Source organism: Lissotriton vulgaris, chromosome 9 (assembly GCF_964263255.1).
Source record: "Lissotriton vulgaris chromosome 9, aLisVul1.2, whole genome shotgun sequence".
Lineage (NCBI taxonomy): Eukaryota > Metazoa > Chordata > Amphibia > Caudata > Salamandridae > Lissotriton > Lissotriton vulgaris.
In genome coordinates this window covers 28,793,063-28,815,393 of record NC_141697.1, presented here as the reverse complement: position 1 = coordinate 28,815,393, position 22,331 = coordinate 28,793,063, and the positions used below count along the sequence as shown (strand labels likewise).

At 46.2% G+C, this 22,331-nt stretch overlaps 2 protein-coding genes across 11 annotated transcripts in view; one reads left to right on the top strand and one right to left on the bottom strand.

Moving 5' to 3' along the window:
- Positions 1-19,511, bottom strand: part of HECTD1 (HECT domain E3 ubiquitin protein ligase 1) — a 665,243-nt gene extending 645,732 nt beyond the window's left edge. For 8 of the 10 annotated variants that reach the window (XM_086936967.1, XM_086936971.1, XM_086936969.1 and 5 more), the window contains exon 1: positions 19,392-19,502. The gene's annotated coding sequence lies outside the window, so the exon portion shown is untranslated. Of the gene's footprint in view, positions 1-19,391 lie in introns of all 10 variants that reach the window. The other 2 variants (XM_086936975.1, XM_086936976.1) reach the window with 2 other exon arrangements.
- A 252-nt stretch (positions 19,512-19,763) lies between these two features.
- Positions 19,764-21,758, top strand: LOC147689564 (zinc-regulated GTPase metalloprotein activator 1B-like). Its single transcript, XM_086936961.1, has one exon. The coding sequence runs from the start codon at positions 20,534-20,536 to the stop codon at positions 21,641-21,643; it is 1,110 nt and encodes a 369-aa protein (XP_086793087.1). The 5' UTR covers positions 19,764-20,533; the 3' UTR covers positions 21,644-21,758.
- Positions 21,759-22,331: the final 573 nt, after the last annotated feature.

The following is a 22,331-nucleotide window of genomic DNA, read 5'->3' as shown; positions in this document are numbered from 1 at the left end:
CAAATAAGGGCGTCCGACAAGGCTGCATTCTGGCCCCACTTTTATTCACCATTTATATTAATGATCTAGGAAAGTCCTTGTTAGCAGGCAACGCTGATGTCCCGCGGGTAGGTGGGAAGCAGATTCCGGCTCTTTTATATGCGGATGATGCTGTTCTCATCGCCCGCACGGGCATTGGTCTACAGACCCTTTTGGAGCTTTTTGGTTCCTTTATGGCTAAATTAGATTTAAAAATCAATGTGACCAAATCGCATACAATGATTGTGGGTCCGCAGAAAAATAAATCACACACAAAAACATTTTTCTGTAAAGGTGAGGTTCTCTCCAGGGTCCCTGTTTTTCCATATTTAGGGGTCCTGTTTGATGAGAAGGGCTCCTGGGTCCCGCAAATTAAGGCCAAACATCTTTCTTTAGCCCGGTCCACAGCAGCCCTGATGGATTTCACTAAAAGATTAGGGGCTAAACCAATGGAAGCTGTGTCAAAAGTTTATAAAAGTAAATGCATTTCTATAGCCTCATATGGTGCAGCATTGTGGGGTTATACCAACCTAGACAGTATGCAGAGGGTAGAGAATAAGATCATTAGAAAAATCCTGTCGGTTCCAAACTCCACACCTACTTACTCCATACATGAAGAAGTTGGCCTACCCTATATCATAGATGGATTGAAATTGGCCCCTTTACTTTTTTGGGCCAATACCTGGTTAAACACGGAGCTGTCTTTAAACCATACAATCCTTAAAGATGTGACTGCAAGGGAGGGGGCAATGAACATACCCTGGTTGAGATACATAAAGTCATCATTCACTGCCCTCGGGAGACCTGATCTATATACAACACCGTCAATAATCAGGAAAGCAGATATTGCATGGATTAAGAGGGAATTCCATGGGAGGACACGCTTAGAGAGAGAGGAGTCTGAAGTTAACAAACCATCAGTAAGAGCACACTTGGTTTTGTCCTCTTCCTCCTCGATGGAACCATACCTGCAATATGTTTCTAAACCCCTGCACAGATTTTTGCTAACCAGATTTAGAATGAACCTGATCCACTATTCACTAGGCACCTTCCCTATGTGGGGTAAACCGGAGCATGCACCACCGTGTGAGTGTGACCAGTTTTCTAATCAGGACACTCTCCATTTTCTGTTTTTTTGTGCATTTCACAACACGGAGAGGAGAAAATATTTAATTCCCCTCTTGAAAATCCTTGGCTTCATACAAGTAAGACCAGCCTTGCTTTACCTCCAAAGACTACCGGATGCACACGTCACTTTCTGTGTAGCAAGTTTTCTAACAGCCGCATACAGAGGAAGAAACAAAAGAATCCCTAGAACTGTACTGTTTTAAATCAAAAACTAAGATATTAACTGTAACTATATTTCATATATCATGGAGATTAATTAAGTGACTCTTTTACGGACACTGTGTAAAAACAAAATGAATTGTGGGTACTTTTGAAATGTTTTTAATGTATGTATTTCTCTTGCCTTTTATGATTTTAACAAAAATCGAATAAAGTGTATTTTGACTGACTGACTGATTAATATATATATATATATATATATTAAACAATGGACCACCCTTTTGAAGTCCTTGGAGTAATCATGTATTACGACGTATACAGGTACTATACCGTAATTTTTGGACCCTGCTAAATCTCACATGTGAACGGAGTTTCTCCTTCATGTATGAAAAGAGAGATGGTTGTGTTAATTTGTATCCCATTTAGAAAGGGGCATTTTCTCTTTTATTTTCACTTTGTTCACATTTAGAAACTGTATAAATTTCTGCCAGTGACTGTAACTGATACAGAAGCCTAAACACTGCTCTAAATCTTAAAGAGAAATGTTGTTTATGTCTATGATTAAACGTGTTTAAACCTTTAAATAGTGGGTTGAGAAAAAACGCCTGTCATGTGACCAAGAACAACTTGTTGTTCGAAACGCGTTATCTCTTGACCTTTGTGCCTGCCGAATAAAGAACTTTTTCGGATGAACTGTGGGCTTGTCTGAATTCAGTGGATTGGATTCTATCTTTGTACATATCGGCGGCGGCGCCCGCTTGACAAAGCCCTCACTCGCTGGCTGGGTTTCTTCTTTCCGCCAAAATCGTTTGTTTGGTTGCCGTGCCTTTAAAGAAACCCGCCGATCAAGAAAGTGAAGCGGATGTGAAGGACTTTCCCCTTTTGTTTACAGAAGGGATTTAACTTCTCGAATATCTGCAGCCCGAGTACTGTCATCTGCAACGGTGAAGGCAGCCCGTGTACGGCAGCTTTCCCCCGGAGACAGCGGACCGGTAACTGCGGGTTTGAAAGAGAAAGTGACAAACGATCGTAAACGCTTCCAGGCTAAAGGAGCGTAATAACACACGCATCGGCTTGTTCTATGATCAGAGTGCGCGTTGGCTAGAAGTAACAGCCACATAACGCGAGTTCAAACGGACACAGCATCAAAGCTTTTGTTATTCATTTTGTAACCGAAGGCACAATCAGAATGTCGAGTGAATCAATTAAGGAAAGAGAGAAATCGGCTCTAACTATTTTTCAAACAACGAAAACAACTACACCACAAGGATTGACTGCTACACCTCAGCCTGATGCACCTCAGAGCTGGAGAAGCAAAATAAATTCACTAGAAAGATTGAAAAGAAAAGAGATAAGTCGGTGGTGGGAGGCAACTTCCTTAAAAAACTACATAGAAGTGAATCGCATTCCACGTGGTTTGCGAATTATCATCATCCCTACACTGGCTGTACCCAAACGACATGTATTGCAGAAATGGACAGACAATACCAACGCATGCTCCAAGCACATGATGGGAATATTAATTGAAAACGCGTGGGAAGAACGCGAAGAAATAATCAAACAGATTGATGACATTGTGGCAGACCTTGATAAGGAGCTAGAGCGGAGTGAGATCGAATCAGCATTAAAAACCATGGATGAGAGATTGAAAAAATATGAAAAAGAAATTATGCAAAGGAAACAACGTAAATTTACAAGAGATGAGAGAGATTACGCTGCAGGACGAATTCTAACCTTTGCGAGAAAATATGATAAACCACGCAGAGATGTCCTCAAAGAGCAAGCAATGACCACCTTTGACAAACAAAAGGAGGGATCTCAAACCGAATTAACGGATCTAAGCTCAGATAACGACTCTATTGCCAGTGGGTCATCTATGACAAATTCACAACAGGTTTTTTTCCAAGGAGCTGCTAACCCTCCAGAAAACGAGAGAGCACTCAAACAGAGGACGTCTAAAAACGAAAACTCAAGGAAAAGAAGACTCAACCGCAAAAGGAACAGCAGGAGAAAAACCAACAGAGAAGCCCGGCATGGGAACAAGGGACCAGCTGAACAAGAGACAACTATGATGGACAACAACTCAAAGTTAACGGTAATCAATCTTACTAATAAAACTTTAACTGAAAATGAGATAAATGTTTTGCAACTAGGACTGTCATTCTGTCCAGAGTCTAACTTTGATTACGCTGACCTAAGAGCGGACTTGTATAAATTTGAGAGAAAATTAAAACTTTGCAAAATACATGCTGGGAAGGACAGGACAAGACTCCTTAGGGAGGGAATGGAGCCAAACATGGGAGAATTGACAATAGGAGATATTCCCACCCTTAGAGATCTAATATCACTAGAAACAGGACAGACACAAGAGGATTGTCCCAGCGCATTGGACATCTTCGAGAGTGCGCAAGGGACACAAATTGCACATCTAATAGACACAGATACAGGGGCCCCGGCTGGGACCCATTTCAGGAGAAAATCCAAGTTTGTGCCCATTACACCAAGAGACAATATTGATGTTTTTAGTGATTTAGTTAAAGGGGATTTTGACAAACTATTAGAAAACAGAACGATATGTAGAAATATTAGTAAAGAACAAAGAATTGCTATTAAGAACTTACAACAAAATACTGATATAATAATCAAGCCCTCAGATAAGGGTGGGAACATTGTGCTGATGCCCAGGAATATGTACATAGAAGAGGCTATGAGACAACTGTCAGACGAAAGATGTTACTGCAAAGTAGATAAGCGGTACATAGTGAATCTACGAGAAGAATACTATAAACAATTGGGGCACTGGCGAGATAAAGGTTTACTAACATGGGACGAAGAGAGGTTTCTCCACAAGGAAAATCCTAAAACCCCAACCTTTTATCTTTTGCCAAAAGTGCACAAAAATATATCGAAACCACCGGGCAGACCAATAGTTGCATCTATCGATAGCCTCTTTGAGCATACCAGCATTTATATAGACTATTTTCTCTTCCCATTTGTCAAGGAATTATCCTCCTATGTGAGGGATACCACCGATTTTATCCACAAAATTTCAAGTATTGATTTGGATGAACAATGTTGGCTGGTATGTTTGGATGTTGAGTCCCTATATACAAGTATAAGGCATAAGGATGGCATTAAAGCGTGTCAGTTCTTTCTGAAACAACGGAAATTGGAATATCTTGAACATACTTGTATGGTTTTAGAAATGATTAGGCTGTGTCTGAATGAAAATGTATTTCTGTTTAACAAAGAACACTACAGACAACAACAAGGAACTTCCATGGGCACCTGCTTCGCCCCCAGTTATGCCAACCTCATGGTGGGCTGGTGGGAGAAGCAGGTGCTCTGGAATGACGAAACGGAAAAATGGGCATTGAACGTAGTACGATGGCTAAGATATATAGATGATGTCTTTTTTGTATGGCGGGGTACGGAAAATGATCTGAATTGTTTCATTGACTGTCTAAATGATAATCTTGTGAATTTAAAATGTACAAGGCACTACAGCAGACACTCCGTAGATTTCTTAGATGTCAAAGTCACCAATACCAATAACCAACTAGCCACCTCACTTTTACGTAATGAGACAGCAGGGAACTCTCTACTCCATTCTTCCAGCGCCCACCCCCCTAGTTTTCGGTGGGGAATCCCTTTTAGTGAATTCCTGAGAGCTAAAAGAAATTGCTCAACAGAATCACACTTCCAAAACGTTAAGGAGGAGATGAAAGAAAGATTCAAAGCCAGGTGGTATTCCTCCAAATCCCTCAAGGGAGCTGAATCTAGAGCTGACAAAATATCAAGGGAGAAAGCCTTAACACCTAAAACTACCACTGATTTGATTTCCAAAACAGAAACCCCAAAAGTGAGATTTATCACCAAATACTGCTACCAGTCTAACCAGATAAGACGAATACTGAGAAATAGGTGGGACATACTGAGGCAAGATCCCATATTAAGAAACGCCATTGGCAGCTCACCTGGCATTTCGTACCAACGTGGCCAATCCTTGAGGGATTGCCTAGTACAGAGTCACCAAGCCCCCAAAGAGACTGACTGGCTGAAAACAACTAAGGGTTTCAGGAAATGTGGAAATTGCAAGGCTTGCAAATATAGTCAAAATTGTAATGAGATCCTCCTTCCTAAAACGAAAATGAAATGGAAGATCAACACCTTGATAAGATGCACCACAGAATACGTTGTATACCTGATTCGTTGCCCATGCGACTTATGGTATATTGGGTCAACTACAGCACCTGTCAAGAAACGTATCCTCGAGCATTTCCGAGCGATTACCAACCAAGACTTCTCTTACAGCACAGGTAGGCATTTTAGTCGATTCCACCAAAGTGATGCTTCGAAAGCAAACTACATAGGAATTGCCACCATCAAAAGCAGCATCAGGGGTGGTGACAGATTGGGAGCACTACGCAAATTAGAATCAAGACTGATTCTTTTGGCAGGCACCCGTTTCCCTGTCGGTTTAAATATGGACGAGGAATTACATTCCCATCTTTAAAAAAATGTTTTCCCTTGTGAAAAATAGGACAGCTGAACTCTCACCTGAAATAGTATACCTCTTGTTTTATTTACCCTTCCCGCACATTCTCACCCCCTAAACCCCTTTCTCTTACACGTGAAACCAGTCTCTATTTAGCCCTGATGTAGTTTGTGTAACATACAATTGAGTAGGTCCTCCGAGTATAATCATGAACTCTATAGACTGCCTTTCTCTTGCACTGGATAAATCACTGAACTATTTCCTCTCCTTCCTTTAGGTTGTGAAGAAGAGAATACTACTTTTGAGCGACGTCCATACATGAGATATTTACGTTCTTCCTACAATGTTTTTTGTATGTATTATCACAGTTCATACCAGTAGAATCCAATAGAGTTATCTGCATGGAATAGGTTTAAGGTACTATACCATAATTGTCCTTGGAGTAATCATGTATTACGACGTATACAGGTACTATACCGTAATTTTTGGACCCTGCTAAATCTCACGTGTGAACGGAGTTTCTCCTTCATGTATGAAAAGAGATGGTTGTGTTAATTTGTATCCTATTTAGAAAGGGGCATTTTCTCTTTTATTTTCACTTTGTTCACATTTAGAAACTTTGTATAAATTTCTGCCAGTGACTGTAACTGATACAGAGGCCTAAACACTGCTCTGAGTCTTAAAGAGAAATGTTGTTTATGTCTATGATTAAACGTGTTTACACCTTTAAATAGTGGGTTGAGAAAAAACGCGGGTCATGTGACCAAGAACAACTTGTTCGAAACGCGTTATCTCTTGACATTTGTGCCTGCCGTATAAAGAACTTTTTCGGATGAACTGTGGGCTTGTCTGAATTCAGTGGATTGGATTCTATCTATCTTTGTGTGTGTGTATATATATATATATATATATATTAAAGCTCCAAGTTAGTCCACAAACAAGAGCGCACGCAGGCTGCAGCAAATCCCCTCAGACCTTCACACACTGCGGGATGTCGCCGACGCGTTTCGGATAAATTCCTTTGTCACAGGCTGGTAACCACAGTTCATAGCGTTTCTTGCCACACCACTTTATTCAATTACAAGCCTCCAGATAGGCCGGTAAGCCGCTCCAATCAGCATCGTCCCCGGTCTTATGGGACATGTAGTGCGGTGATTCTACCCAGATGGGTGCAGTGTTCTGTGGGTCCCCAATCAAACCCACTGATGGGCCCCGGAGTGGGTGAGGTCTACATACTCGGTACTGCTTCCCCATATGCAGAGTTCGACAGAATATCAAGCTCAAAGGCCCACTGCTCTTTGAAGCGGTGGTGCGCTCTCTTTCGGCTGGACCGCCGTGCAAATATTAAAGCTCCAAGTTAGTCCACAAACAAGAGCGCACGCAGGCTGCAGCAAATCCCCTCAGACCTTCACACAATTACAAGCCTCCAGATAGGCCGGTAAGCCGCTCCAATCAGCATCGTCCCCCGTCTTATGGGACATGTAGTGCGGTGATTCTACCCAGATGGGTGCAGTGTTCTGTGGGTCCCCAATCAAACCCACTGATGGGCACCGGAGTGGGTGAGGTCTACATACTCGGTACTGCTTCCCGTTATGCAGAGTTCAACCCACAGAACACTGCACCCATCTGGGTAGAATCACCGCACTACATGTCCCATAAGACGGGGGACGATGCTGATTGGAGCGGCTTACCGGCCTATCTGGAGGCTTGTAATTGAATAAAGTGGTGTGGCAAGAAACGCTGTGAACTGTGGTTACCAGCCTGTGACAAAGGAATTTATACGAAAAGCGTCGGCGACATCCCGCAGTGTGTGAAGGTCTGAGGGGATTTTCTGCAGCCTGCGTGCGCTCTTGTTTGTGGACTAACTTGGAGCTTTAATATATATATATATATATATATATATTAAACAATGGACCACCCTTTTGAAGGCGCACTCACAAGTGGCATATTGACGGCACCAAGCACTTCATTCACTTTATTCAATAAAATTGTCGTCGCTTAACACGTTTCAGAACATTTCAGCTCCTTGGTAACAGGCATTTAAGCATGGATGAACAGTAAATCGAAGGGGGCGTTGCCCAGCACGTTCTTTTGTAACGCCCCCATTAGGCAGAAGATATTAGCCGCTTGTGTTGCATGCTGGTACTTGAGTGTTTGTACATTCCTATAGTGCGTCTTCAAAAGGGTGGTCCATTGTTTAACACATATATATATATATATATACACATACACATACATACATACATACATACACACACACATACACACACAACACTAATTTAAAAAAGTTACTGTATATTACACAGGCTGGACATTGGTCAGCCCATCGTAGCATACAGTAATGTAAATTTATATGTAATCAATACAGTTACATAATACTCCATAACAATTCCATCTTTGAACCCAGGCTCTGAAACAATATCCCCATATCCATCAGGTCCAACCCAACGCTGCTCCAATTTTTAAAAAGAGTTGAAGACTCGCCTCTTTGAGACACTATGTTACAGCGCATTAACTGTGCACAACCCTGCTACCTCTATCACTTGTTGACTTTATGCTTGCCTGTGATCTAGCACAGGATCCGCTGCCCTTGGTCTAGGCTCATGCTCTAGAAACATAATATAGAAATACACATACTTAGAAATTGGGCAGCCATTTGTAGCTCAAAGAAACAGCATAATAACTCCCTTATACATCTTGACCCATCAGAGGCCTCTAATTTAGTCAACCACTGTGGTCCCCAACTTGCTATATAACCGGGCCACTGATTATTGGAAAAAAAAGACTATCCCAACAGATCTCTCCACCATCTCTTCTTGCAACCTATACCCTCAGGACCATAGACATCAAACTAAAAATCTTACAATGGGTAAACCAGTGCAAACCAGCTTAGTGGACTATGACCTTAAGAAATACCATAAAGGGAGTAGACGAGCTGTTCAAAGCTGCCAGGTGTCTTTTGCTCACACTGCTAAGCACTGGGTCTCATACACAATAACCACATCATTGAGGGTCTTCACACAACATGGAAACACTTCCCACATAGAATCAAAACAAAGATAACACCATTCCAAAGACACACCAGCATGGCTCCTGCAGCATGGAAATGTAGCTCCAATGAACCGCCCCCCCAAAACAATTACCAGAGCAGTGCCCTCCCTCACCTTGGGTATCATTTTATTTTCAGTTATGCATTTTTTTATTCTTTAAAGTAATTTTTACACACCGGTGTAGTGCCCACACACTGTTGGCCGGGCTTAGAAAACTATAATGACATTTAAAAACAAATAGTGTAAAACCCTCTTCCAGCCTTATATAGTGTGCTACTCGCGTATAAACTTCCAAGAACCTGCTGCAGCCTCGTATTCTAGCAGCAATGAAGCGTCAATGGTATTTCAGTCTCACAGACGGCTGCAGCTAAAATATAAAACTCTTTTCCACCCCCAGCTGTTGCCAGAGGTTTACTGTAAAGCTATTGCTAGACTTGCATAACAGTACAGCTAATATATAAACCTCTCACAGCTTCGAAGAAAAACTAAAACGTATGTAAATCTCTTTAAGCCACTGAGGGTACTGAAAGTCCAGTAAAATGTTCTGCCAGATTCCAGAGCAAGCATGAACCATTTATACCCAGAGATGGTGGTAGAGATCCACAATAAACCTTTTCCTCACGCTTCTCCGAGTTGCTTGTGAGCTACAGGTAGATCTCCAGCTACCTGTAAGGAGCTCTCCTGCAGGCTGCCCAGTGAACTACACTAAAAGCTTTTGCTTCTTTGGATAAATAGGTCTATACCAAATTTGAAGTGTGTATTTCAAACAAAAAAGTGTGCATTTTCAGTATTTATAAGCTGATCTTTGGAAAAAGCTGTTGAATTCCCAAAACATCTTTAAAGCTGGCATTTGAGTGATAAAAATCAATTACTGTTTGGGAGACTATTGCTAATGTTATTATCTTGGTGCCAGAGAATTGCAGCGATAGCTTTTATGTATTACCCATGTAGAGGCATTACACATTGACAAACCATTTTTTACATTACTGCTGCCAGCCATGCCTGAAGCACAGAGGTGAACATTGTTAGTAATCTTACATGGATCTTACAACATGTGGTGGCCACTAATGCAATCTCGTCCGATATGGTTACTACTACATCTCTAATAACATTAGTAGCTCAGGAGGATTTTCTTTGAACACAAGTAGCTCACTGAAAATGTAGGGACCCCGGGTCTACCTCGACATGATATAGCATCAGGGTATGAAAATTATTTGAAGATGGTGGTGCCAGAGCTGCAGTTTAAATCTCTCTAGGCCTCAGTCAGTTCCAGGGTCCCAGTACAGACCTCCACACACCTAAGATAGTAACAGAGTCCCAGAATAAACCACTCTCCCAGCCTCAAGACAGCAACAGGGCTGCAGCATAAATGTTCAAGTGATACCAGAGCTCCAGCGTAAACCTTTTCCGAAATTCAGTATACACCTCTTACACTGTGACAGTGCCATAACTAAACCTCTCCAAGCTTCAGGCAATGCCATAGCTCCAGTATAAACCTCTCTCAGGCTCTGCTTTTACCCAAGTCCCAGCATAAACTACTCTAAGCCTCAGACGGTGATAAGGCACAAGTATACACCTCTCAGGTAATAGCACAACTGTACAGTAAATAGAATTAAATGCTTGAAATGACGCAAAGCTCAAGTACAAGCCACTCATACCCTCCGATAATTCTCTGCAAAAGCTGCATAATGCCCCAGCTCTAAGTACTGGGGACACCCTGACCCTGGGAGCAGCCTTATGCGGACATTAAGAATAGGCATATGCTTGTTTACTCAGCTAGAGAAGTAACTGCACGAAGGGAACAGAAGGCTACTACTGTTTGCCAACAGGAATATCTAGGAATTACAGAGCAGTAAATACTGGTACCTTGGGGTCTACGAGAGCTCTCTAGCACACAGAAAGAACCCAGCTCAAATACAGCCCTCTACAAAAGGACCTCAAAGAAGTAAACCGGCTTCAAACAAATGTAAGCCTGGGACAGAAAACAGACAGCACTGCCTGGAATTGAGTATGGGTGAAGAGCTTCTGTGAATAGGCAGCTGGATCACTTCCTGAACAAAGATCCTGGGCAGTAGGGAACAAAGGGACCTGAGCGAGCACAGAAGAACAAACCCTTCCCCAAGCAGGGAGGGAAGGAGATTGGCACAGCCATGTTTGCCAGGGAATGCAGCGAGCACCATGCCAAGCGAAGAAGTAACCTCACCCAGTTCCGGGTCTCGTGGAGCAGGCGCCCACGAGGGGAGCCAGGCCCCACCCACTTCAGGAACAGGAGGGAGCTAGGTATCCACACAACCTGGGCCAATGACGGGCAGGTGCCCTACCATCCTTAAGGCAGATCAGGCATTATAAGTAGCATCCGTCCCCTTCATTTAATTTATTTAAGAAACAAGTGTCCTGGAGCCAGGGACCAGTCAGGGTTACAGGTGGACAGAGATGCCTTAGTAGCGTTAGGCCATTAAATCAATGGGGTATTACCCATCAAATCAAAGGACCTGGGTATAAATTGGTTTGCAAAACAGTGGTCCTTGACTATTGATCATAAAACAAGCTTTACATGAAAAAAAAATTTGAATTTGGAAATGCGAATTAAATCAGCATACTTAGACTCAATCTAGCTGAGGGAGATCTACATCTTATCCGAATTAGCTCTACATCAAATGAAAGCGAGCGAACATCCTGGCATATTAGCAATTACAGTAACTTGTTACCACACTCTGAGAATGTACTTCTGAAGAATTTTACATATTTATTTACAATTATTATAAAACAATGATAATCAAGATATGGCGCAAGGACTATTAAGTATAGTCGGTGAAAAAGTAAAGGGTGCTCAAGTGTTTAGAGAAGGAACAGAAGAAAATGAGTGCACAGTATTGATATTTACAGTAGACCAAAAGCGGGCAACCTTCCGCTATTGATGTGTGCCTGTCCACACACTCAGTTGGGGGGGGGTTGGGGACGTATTAGGTACAGGCACAGTGGTTATAAAAGCGTCGACGTTTCGACCCTGATGCTCATGGGTTGTTCGGACCTCGGCGGCGGGTCTTCCTCAGGACAAGGGTGGGAAGAGGGGGGGGGCCGGGGGTGGAAAGCTGGCTTGGCCGTGGTCCAATAAATGGTCTGGATCAGGTACCTAGAGTATAAAAGTGGGGGTTGCTATTAGACTCTTCATGAGTAAATATTTACAAGAGTGTGGTCTGAATGTATGCTGCAGGGTACATTACCGATGATGCCGGTCAACTGAGAGTTCAATTCAAGCTTGCAGGGTATGAATCACCTACAGAATATAGAAGATATTGGAACAGCATCAGTTCCCATCTCCCAGGGGCAACTGACAGTCAATATCAAATCTATAGTAAGACAAGGTGTTAGACTCACCTACTGTCTTGGGAATTGATACACCAAGTGGGTCAATCTGTTCCTGTTTCCAGTACCTGTTGGGGAGGAGCACATGTTCAACCCCCAGTCTTAACTGCGCATTATTATGCAATCAGGGTGCATAGTTAAACTTACCCAAGGATGGTTTATAATAGGGCAGTCCTACCGGTGCCCCCACGGGCAATCCGGTGGTTAGGGGAAGATATCGCCTCTGTTTGTTGGTGTTAGTAGTCAAATCACCTGGTATAGGGAAAATGACAAAGTGGTGTATCAGAAACCCTCCATTATTAATTATTTCTCTACTAACGCGCCAAATGGCGTTCTCACTCGTGTGCACCCGGTCCGTGGACTGACCGACGGTGCACCCTCCCTATGTATTGTAGGGAGCCTGCTTACCTGAGTTTGTGTAATTCCTGGCCCAGGCAGCGTCTAGCAGGGACAGCGTCTAGCGCGAGGAGCAGTTGCTTCCACCGGCAGGGAACAGCGTTTTTACTCGGCTGCTACTTCCGCGTTTACAACGCGTGTCACATGGGCTGATTCCAGCCAATCGGAACGCGATAGACATGGAGAACGGACCAAACTTGTTCAGGTCCAGTCTAAACATAAACGAGGGACTATTCATCGTGGGCACTCGGGGCAGTGGCTTACCCTTGGAATATTAATGCAGACAAAGGGGCGATCAAGGCGCATGAAAGATTCACAGAGAGAGAATACTGTGATATACAGTGCATTAAATTGAAACATGTCCCCACTTGTGTTAATACAAAACAGTTATGTTTCCATCTGGGTCACAATTATTTAGGTGCCATAGTATGTACAATAAATCAGTGGTGTGATACACCATACATAAAACACACATTATACAGTACAGTATCCTCTACATAGAATACATAAAACATTTGTTACTGGATATAATGGAAAATTCTGAAATGTCCTAGAAAACAGCATGGTACATAACTCTGGGGGTCAGTTCTCAAATAAGTAATCAGCCATTTCTAATTGACACCATTTGTCTCTGCACTTCTTCACGGTCATTCAGACCACGGTTCACAGTATCGAAAGTGTGCATCCAGAAACATTCACGAGTGCTCAATAGTTTGGCATAATTGCCACCTCGGGGGTTCTTACTGACCTTTTCTAGTATCCACCATGTGAAACTTTCTGGATGATGATTAAACCTTAGAAAGTGATCCACAAGTGGAGCCCCTTGTACCTTGCAACGTATTTTGCTGCAATGCTGCAAGATACGAGTCTTTGTTTTCTGTGTGGTCTGGCCTATATACATGAAGCCGCATGGGCACATTATAGCGTAGATGACTCCCATGGTATTGCAGTTGGTGTGATGTTGCATTGTGTGAGAGTGATTGTTGTACGTACAGGTTTTTAATTCAGATGCCATTTTACAGGCTTTACAACTGCCACATTTAAAATGTCCTAAGACAGGGGGTATATTCCACAGTGATGTTTGACTTTCTGTCCTTTTTTGGTTGAACATGGAGTGTACTACGAAATCTTTGATACTTCTGCCTTTACGGAATGCATGCATTGGGGGTTCAATTATTCCTATTTCTTCCGCTACAAGATGCCAATGTGCGTTAATGGTCTGTTTTATTTCCGTACTCCGTGTGTTAAAGGTGGTAACGCAAATGAGTCTTTCTTCCTTGGAATCAGATTTCTGTTTGGCTTCTAATAGAGACTCCCTATTGCTGAACCAGGTTTCTGATACACCACTTTGTCATTTTCCCTATACCAGGTGATTTGACTACTAACACCAACAAACAGAGGCAATATCTTCCCCTAACCACCGGATTGCCCGTGGGGGCACCGGTAGGACTGCCCTATTATAAACCATCCTTGGGTAAGTTTAACTATGCACCCTGATTGCATAATAATGCGCAGTTAAGACTGGGGGTTGAACATGTGCTCCTCCCCAACAGGTACTGGAAACAGGAACAGATTGACCCACTTGGTGTATCAATTCCCAAGACAGTAGGTGAGTCTAACACCTTGTCTTACTATAGATTTGATATTGACTGTCAGTTGCCCCTGGGAGATGGGAACTGATGCTGTTCCAATATCTTCTATATTCTGTAGGTGATTCATACCCTGCAAGCTTGAATTGAACTCTCAGTTGACCGGCATCATCGGTAATGTACCCTGCAGCATACATTCAGACCACACTCTTGTAAATATTTACTCATGAAGAGTCTAATAGCAACCCCCACTTTTATACTCTAGGTACCTGATCCAGACCATTTATTGGACCACGGCCAAGCCAGCTTTCCACCCCCGGCCCCCCCCCTCTTCCCACCCTTGTCCTGAGGAAGACCCGCCGCCGAGGTCCGAACAACCCATGAGCATCAGGGTCGAAACGTCGACGCTTTTATAACCACTGTGCCTGTACCTAATACGTCCCCAACCCCCCCCCCCCCCCCCCCCAACTGAGTGTGTGGACAGGCACACATCATTAGCGGAAGGTTGCCCGCTTTTGTTCTACTGTAAATATCAATACTGTGCACTCATTTTCTTCTGTTCCTTCTCTAAACACTTGAGCACCCTTTACTTTTTCACCGACTATACTTCATAGTCCTTGCGCCGTATCTTGATTATCATTGTTTTATAATAATTGTAAATAAATATGTAAAATTCTTCAGAAGTACATTCTCAGAGTGTGGTAACAAGTTACTGTAATTGCTAATATGCCAGGATGTTCGCTCGCTTTCATTTGATGTAGAGCTAATTCGGATAAGATGTAGATCTCCCTCAGCTAGATTGAGTCTAAGTATGCTGATTTAATTCGCATTTCCAAATTCAAAAAATTTTTTCATGTAAAGCTTGTTTTATGATCAATAGTCAAGGACCACTGTTTTAGTAGCGTTAGGGTTTTGTTGTATCAGAGGATGGAGGATTGCATGTAACAGGCACACATTATGGTAATGATATGTAAAACATTATAGCATCAAAACTGGCATCACAGGGGTGGCCCTAAAGATGCGACGAATTAAGTATGCTGTGGTGTCTTCATATGTGACAATGTGGCTTGCGGTCCCAGGAAGGCGGGGAAGGTATCAGGAGAGTTATTTGAAGTTATGGCCTCAGGGGAAGCACTTAGTGGCTACAACCGACAGCGTTTGGGGTTATAGAAGCAAGGGGTACTGATGACTCATGGTAGTGGTATGAGAGTTATCAAGGTTATTGGATGGTTGTGGCACCATGAGTAGAAATGGGGAGCTTCATAGGGGGGGGGGGGGGGGATATGGGGAGGTTGTGTGGTAGTAGATTGTGTGGCAATCGATAGGGTAGTGTGGGGGTCAATATAGAGTGGTAGTGGATAGAGAGCGGTACTGGGTCGAGTGCTAGTAGGGGTGAATGAGTGACAAGAATGTTGCGTATCTAGAAGAGGGAAAAGAAGTTGTGGTGCCAGGAAACTGTGCACGGATATGTAGTAGTTACAGTATCAGTTATGTTGCGGTACCTGGGTGAGGGTGGTTACTGCGTTAGTGAGAGATATGTATGAAGGGGGACACTGGTTGTGGAATATGTAAGACAGGGTCAGTTGATCAGGCAGGGCTCAGCTATTAACATGATGTATTACTATGGGTAAGTGGAATGTATATGACCAAAAGAGGGAGTGAGAAGCTACGTAAGGGGCAACCCTCAGCATCACAGACTATTACAGGTAACTACACAAAAGAAGGTTAATTTATGTTATTGTGGCGTGGTCCTAGTAAATCTCAAGAAAGTGATGGATTCGCACCCATGTGAATTAGTGCAACCCTGGCTTTTCTTGGATATTTTTGTAGGATCCTCACCCACAGGTACCACCTGTGGCATGCTTCATCTTCAGATCCTCACCCATTACACCTAGAGTGAGTGGGCGGGCTCAACGCAGTTTGTAAGCGGAGCTCATCTACGAATGAGAGGATTATCAGTGCATTCAAAATGCCTTTGGGATCCTAGCTTCTTTTCATATAAAGGTCCTTTGGCAGAGTTAAAAAAGTGAGATATTTTGTGGGTATGATGACCCAAAACATCAAAAGGTCGACATTTTTCAGCCTATAGTATGTGACCAAGGGTCAGTAGGCTTTCCTCAGGACCAAGAACTATATTTAATCCCTAGGATTTGTGGTTAGTATTTCCAATTCTAGACTAGTTCAGTCAGACAAACATGAAGCACGCAAGGCATGCAGGGAGCCGAATAGATAAAAACGGAGGACGATGTCCCTTGACGTATGTGTGACTACAGGGATCGCCCACTGCCTTAAGAATCCCAACTACAATTTAGGACATAGAGAGGAAAAGGCCTGTTATGGTCTGTATGCTGCATGCATGCCTTATGTTGTTTGTCTGCTGGCTTGGGTCACCCGCAAAACATCTCTGCCAAATGATCTTTATATTAAAAAGAGCTAGGATTCCAAAGGCAATTTTAATTCACTGATAAGCCCTCTTTCTTCGAATAACAGCTCTGCTTACAAATTGCATAGAGCCCATCCACTCACACTAGGTGTAGTGGGCGAGGTTCCGATGATGAAGCATGCCACAGGTGGTACCTGCGCGGGAGGATCCTACAAAAATATCCAAGTGATGCCAGGATCGCACTAATTCACCTGGGTGCTGAACCTTCACTTTCTTGAGATCTACTAGGACCCCGCAACCGATCTTTCGGCCCGAAGAGATCACGATAACATAGGTCAGCCCTCTTTTATATAGTTAATTAAGGGGAGCAGTTGGAACACGTGGGAGAGGGGCCAAAAGGGAGTTCCTGGAATTGGGAGGTGCTAAGACTAAGCGCCATGGCACGTGAGAGGGATCAAGATGGAGTCCCTGCAATTCTTTGGGAGGGGACCCTCTGACACTGGATAGGAGGGGCCACAGGTAGCTTCTGGCATGTGGGGAGCCAAGAGGGGACATCTGGCATGGGGCATGTTGAAGTCAACAGAACATCACAAAAAATACAAGAACACTCAAATGTAGGGTTACCACAGAAGAGCCCTATTCTTTGGGGCAAAGCATGGATACCCTTTCAGAATCCATCCAATCTAGCACTTAATGTATAAGGACAGAAACCCTCACCCAGTGCCAAGCTTCATCGTCGGAATGAGCAGATCACCAGTACGCAAGGGTCTCCCTTGGGAGCTATTTACAAGGTATATTTGGAAGAGGTTCGTAAAATTGCAAACAGACAGGGGGATAGTCTTACTTGGTTGACAGAAGGAAGAATATGGGCACAAAGTCGCCCTCAACAGTGGGACCTGGGCAATATAAACATGCAAAGAGAGATGGTAAGTGGAATACTTTAATTTAATATTAAACCTCTGTATCACTTTTTTTTTACTCTGTTTTCATTAGTTTAGTCTACAATCACAGTACAACACTTTGAAATATCCTTTCATACCATACAAATTAAACCTCTGTATCACATGATTAAAATTACTCCACATGTCTGCATAACACAAAACTTGCTGGAGAAAAATAAACACGTTTCTGTCCTCCATAAAGCCCTACACAGGTCAGAGGGAGCCTCTTGTGTGTGAAGGGAGGACAGGGGGAACCTGTGGTGTGTGAGGGAGCCTCTGGTGTGTGAAGGGGGGACAGGGGGAGCCTCTGGTGTGTGAAGGGAGGACAGGGGGAGCCTCTGGTGTGTGAGGGGAGGACAGGGGGAGCCTCTGGTGTGTGAGGGGTGGACAGGGGGAACCTCTGGAGTGTGAGGGGTGGACAGGGGGAACCTCTGGAGTGTGAGGGGTGGACAGGGGGAACCTCTGGAGTGTGAGGGGTGGACAGGGGGAACCTCTGGAGTGTGAGGGGTGGACAGGGGGAACCTCTGGAGTGTGAGGGGTGGACAGGGGGAACCTCTGGAGTGTGAGGAGTGGACAGGGGGAACCTCTGGAGTGTGAGGGGTGGACAGGGGGAACCTCTGGGGTGTGAGGGTGGACAGGGGAAACCTCTGGGGTGTGAGGGAGGACAGGGGAAACCTCTGGGGTGTGAGGGAGGACAGGGGAAACCTCTGGAGTGTGAGGGGTGGACAGGGGGAACCTCTGGAGTGTGAGGGGTGGACAGGGGGAACCTCTGGAGTGTGAGGGGTGGACAGGGGGAACCTCTGGAGTGTGAGGGGTGGACAGGGGGAACCTCTGGAGTGTGAGGGGTGGACAGGGGGAACCTCTGGAGTGTGAGGGGTGGACAGGGGGAACCTCTGGGGTGTGAGGGGTGGACAGGGGGAACCTCTGGGGTGTGAGGGGTGGACAGGGGGAACCTCTGGAGTGTGAGGGTGGACAGGGGGAACCTCTGGGGTGTGAGGGAGGACAGGGGAAACCTCTGGAGTGTGAGGGTGGACAGGGGAAACCTCGAGTGTGAGGGGTGGACAGGGGGAACCTCTGGAGTGTGAGCGGTGGACAGGGGGAACCTCTGGAGTGTGAGCGGTGGACAGGGGGAACCTCTGGAGTGTGAGGGGTGGACAGGGGGAACCTCTGGAGTGTGAGGAGACGGGGCAGCCACTGGAGTGTGAGGGGTGGACAGGGGGAACCTCTAGAGTGTGAGGGGTGGACAGGGGGAGCCACTGGAGTGTGAGGGTTGGACAGGGGGAACCTCTAGAGTGTGAGGGGTGGACAGGGTAAACCTCGAGTGTGAGGGGTGGACAGGGGGAACCTCTGGAGTGTGATGGGTGGACAGGGGGAACCTCTGGAGTGTGAGGGGTGGACAGGGGGAACCTCTGGAGTGTGAGGGGTGGACAGGGGGAGCCACTGGAGTGTAAGGGGTGGACAGGGGAAACCTCTGGAGTGTGAGGGGTGGACAGGGGGAGCCCCCGGAGTGAGGGGCAGAGTTTCTGGTAGGTACAGGGAGGCAGAGAGCCCCTCTTGTGTGGGGGGGGGGGCACAGGCAGCCTCAGTCGTGAGGGGGGCAGGTAGCTTCAGTCACGGGGGGGCTCAAGAGGGAGAAGGCTCTAGTTTGGGGTCACCGATGTCTGGGGGCACAGCGGGCACTCATGGGTCTGGGGGCCGGGTGGGGGCTCCAGGGTCCCCTGCCCCGCCCGGGCCTCTCGTAAGCCCTTCCGCCCGGGGGTGCTTCCTTACCCCCTCCCTCTCGTCAGTTCTCTACGGGCCCCTCGCCGCCCTCGGGGCCCTCCTTCCTTCCCTCCCTCCCTCCCCGCACCGGGGGTCACTCACCGCCTCGGGGCCCGCGAGCAGCAGGGGCAGCGCCGGGACAGAGGCGCCGCAGAGCCGGACACGGGCGGCGCAGCGAGTCACAGGAACCCGAGTCACTGCCAGAGCCCGCCCCCCGCTCCCGGCGCGGCCAGAGGGGGCGCTGCAGGAGCGCGCGAGGAGCGCGGCGGCGGGGACGGCAAACACAGCATTAACCCGCAGTGCCGCGCGCGGCCGGGCGGGGGCGCGAGCGCGGCCGCGCGACGACGCCACGGAGCGGAGGCACGGCTGCAGTACTCCTGCTGGCCGTGGGAGGCGCTGTGAACCCGCCCGCCCGAGGAAGGAGCGGCAGCAAGAGGGACTGAGAACCACAGAAGCACTCTGCAGTGCCGGGTTCGGCCGCGCAGGAGAGAGTGACGGCCCGGGAAGGGACCATCACTGTGTCTCGTCCCCGCCCGCACCGTTCCTGTCACAACGGCGCGAGAGTCGCGTCGAATCAGACGGAGACTCTGACCGACACCGGGGAGGAACGAGCTAAAACGAAATCAGACATTTTATTTTTCATGACCGTCAGCATGGTCCACACGTAAAATCCACAAGCGAACAAAAATCTCACAAACAACGGGAATGACTCCGATGGTACGGAGCGCCAGAGCACCCCGAAAAACATTCGTTAGGCCACATCAACTTATACTGTATGCAGTACCAAATCTTCCCAACAGGCGGCGCCAGAAACAGCCCGACCGCGTCGTAGCGTTGGACTAATGGGCAAAGACTTCAGCCCTGCATCTATAGTGCGTCACTTCCGTCCGCACGTGATTGGGCCTTGGAGACTAGGTTGACATCTTGCGCAATACCAGACGTCAGAGCTAGAGCGCGTGCACATATCTAAAGACTACGACCCGTTTTTAGTTCGGGTTAGAAGAAAATATCTAAGCAACGGCTCACCATCAAGTGACCGTGCGTCACGCCGTATCCCTGTGCGTCATGCGTGTGATGACTTCCGGTCGCAGGTGACAGGTGCTTGTGGTTCCGGGTCTTTCTGAAGTAAACACTGACCGTTGTGTGAGGGTAACGTGAGGGGGCCGGAGGGTAGTGGGGGCGGGTGTGAGGGGGCGAGCACCGGGTGTATAGTCCAGGACCCCCCCCCCCCCCACAGCAGCTCCATGGCTGACTCCAGCTCGGAGGACGAGGAGGACTGCCCGGAGCTCATCCCCATCCCCGAGCCGCCGCTTCAGGCCGCTCGCATCCCCGTCACCATCATCACCGGCTACCTGGGCGCGGGCAAGAGCACGCTGCTGCAGCACATCCTGACGGAGCAGCACCACAAGCGCATCGCCGTCATCCTGAACGAGTTCGGCGAGGGCAGCGCGCTGGAGAAGGCGCTGGCCGTCGGCCAGGCCGGGGAGCTGTACGAGGAGTGGCTGGAGCTGCGCAACGGCTGCCTCTGCTGCTCCGTCAAGGACCGCGGCGTGCAGGCCATCGAGAACCTCATGCGCAAGAAGGGCCGCTTCGACTACATCCTGCTGGAGACCACCGGCCTGGCCGACCCCGGCGCCGTGGCCGCAGTCTTCTGGGTGGACGCCGAGCTGGGCAGCGAGCTCTACCTGGACGGCATCGTGTCCGTGGTGGACGCCAAGTACGGGCTGCGGCAGCTGAGCGAGGAGAAGGGCGAGGGGCTGGTCAACGAGGCGGCCAGGCAGGTGGCCCTGGCCGACCTCCTCATCATCAACAAGACCGACCTGGTGCTGCAGGAGGAGTTGGAGGCGCTGAAGGCCGCCGTCCGGTCCATCAACGGCTGTGTCAAGCTCCTGGAGACGCAGAGGGCGAGGGTGGACCTCTCGGATGTGCTGGATCTACACTCATTCGACAAGCTATCCAGCACAAGTTTACAGGAAAAACTGCGGCAGCTGGAGACAACTCGTCCGCACTTGGACCTGAGCATTGTCACCGTCACCTTCGAGGTCCCAGGAAGCATCGGTGAAGAAGACCTCAATCTATTCATTCAGAACCTGCTGTGGGAAAAGACCGCGAGAGACCGGACGGGTAACCCCATGGAAGTCATAAGATTGAAAGGCCTGGTGTCTTTGAAGGGCAAGATGCAGCAAGTAATAGTCCAAGGTGTACACGAGCTTTACGACCTCGAGGAGACACTGGTGAACTGGGAGAAGGATGATGAAAGAACTAATCGAATGGTCTTCATAGGTAGAAACTTGGATAAGGACATCCTTAAGCACCTCTTTATCAGTTCAGTGTCTGAAGAAACAAACAGTTGATGTATATGGATAACGTTAAATGTTTGAGTTTACTGTAAATATCTACATTGCCACCAGACTGACTGTAACTAGAACGTTTTAAAATATTGCCAATAAAGGCAAATATGTTTCTCCAGTAGAGCTTGTTTCAATAAAGACGTCCATATTTTGCAGTCTTTCATGCAATGACATCCCAAGTGATGTTGTACGAGTATTACAGTTAAACGCGTTGTAGAAAGTGATAACTTACGGGATGTAACAAGAAGTTCTAGCTGTAAGGTTAATTAAGAAAGTAAAATCAAGACTAGTGTCGCTAAAGTAGACAATCCATCTTAAATATCACTAAGTAACAATTACCCCTCTTGTCTTGATCTTAATTTCGTATATTGTGTTATAGTTATTAAAATCTCAGTAAAGTACTTCATAAACATTAATGGAATACTTTTGTTAAAGTTTTAGAAACCGGGTTACATTTCAGAAACTTTACAGGCGTCTCAACACCTGATAATGTGTAGCTAATGTTATAGGGAGGTAAGGCTATATAAGAAGTAATGAGTCTTCGGTGTGCAGTAGAAATATTTGACTCTACATCTAGGGATTTAAAGTAGGACAGCTTTCCCATCAGGAAAATAATTATACAAACCCAGTCCACAAAAAAACATAAAAATATTACTAGACCTGCAGGTCTAGTAACTTGAAAAATTTAATC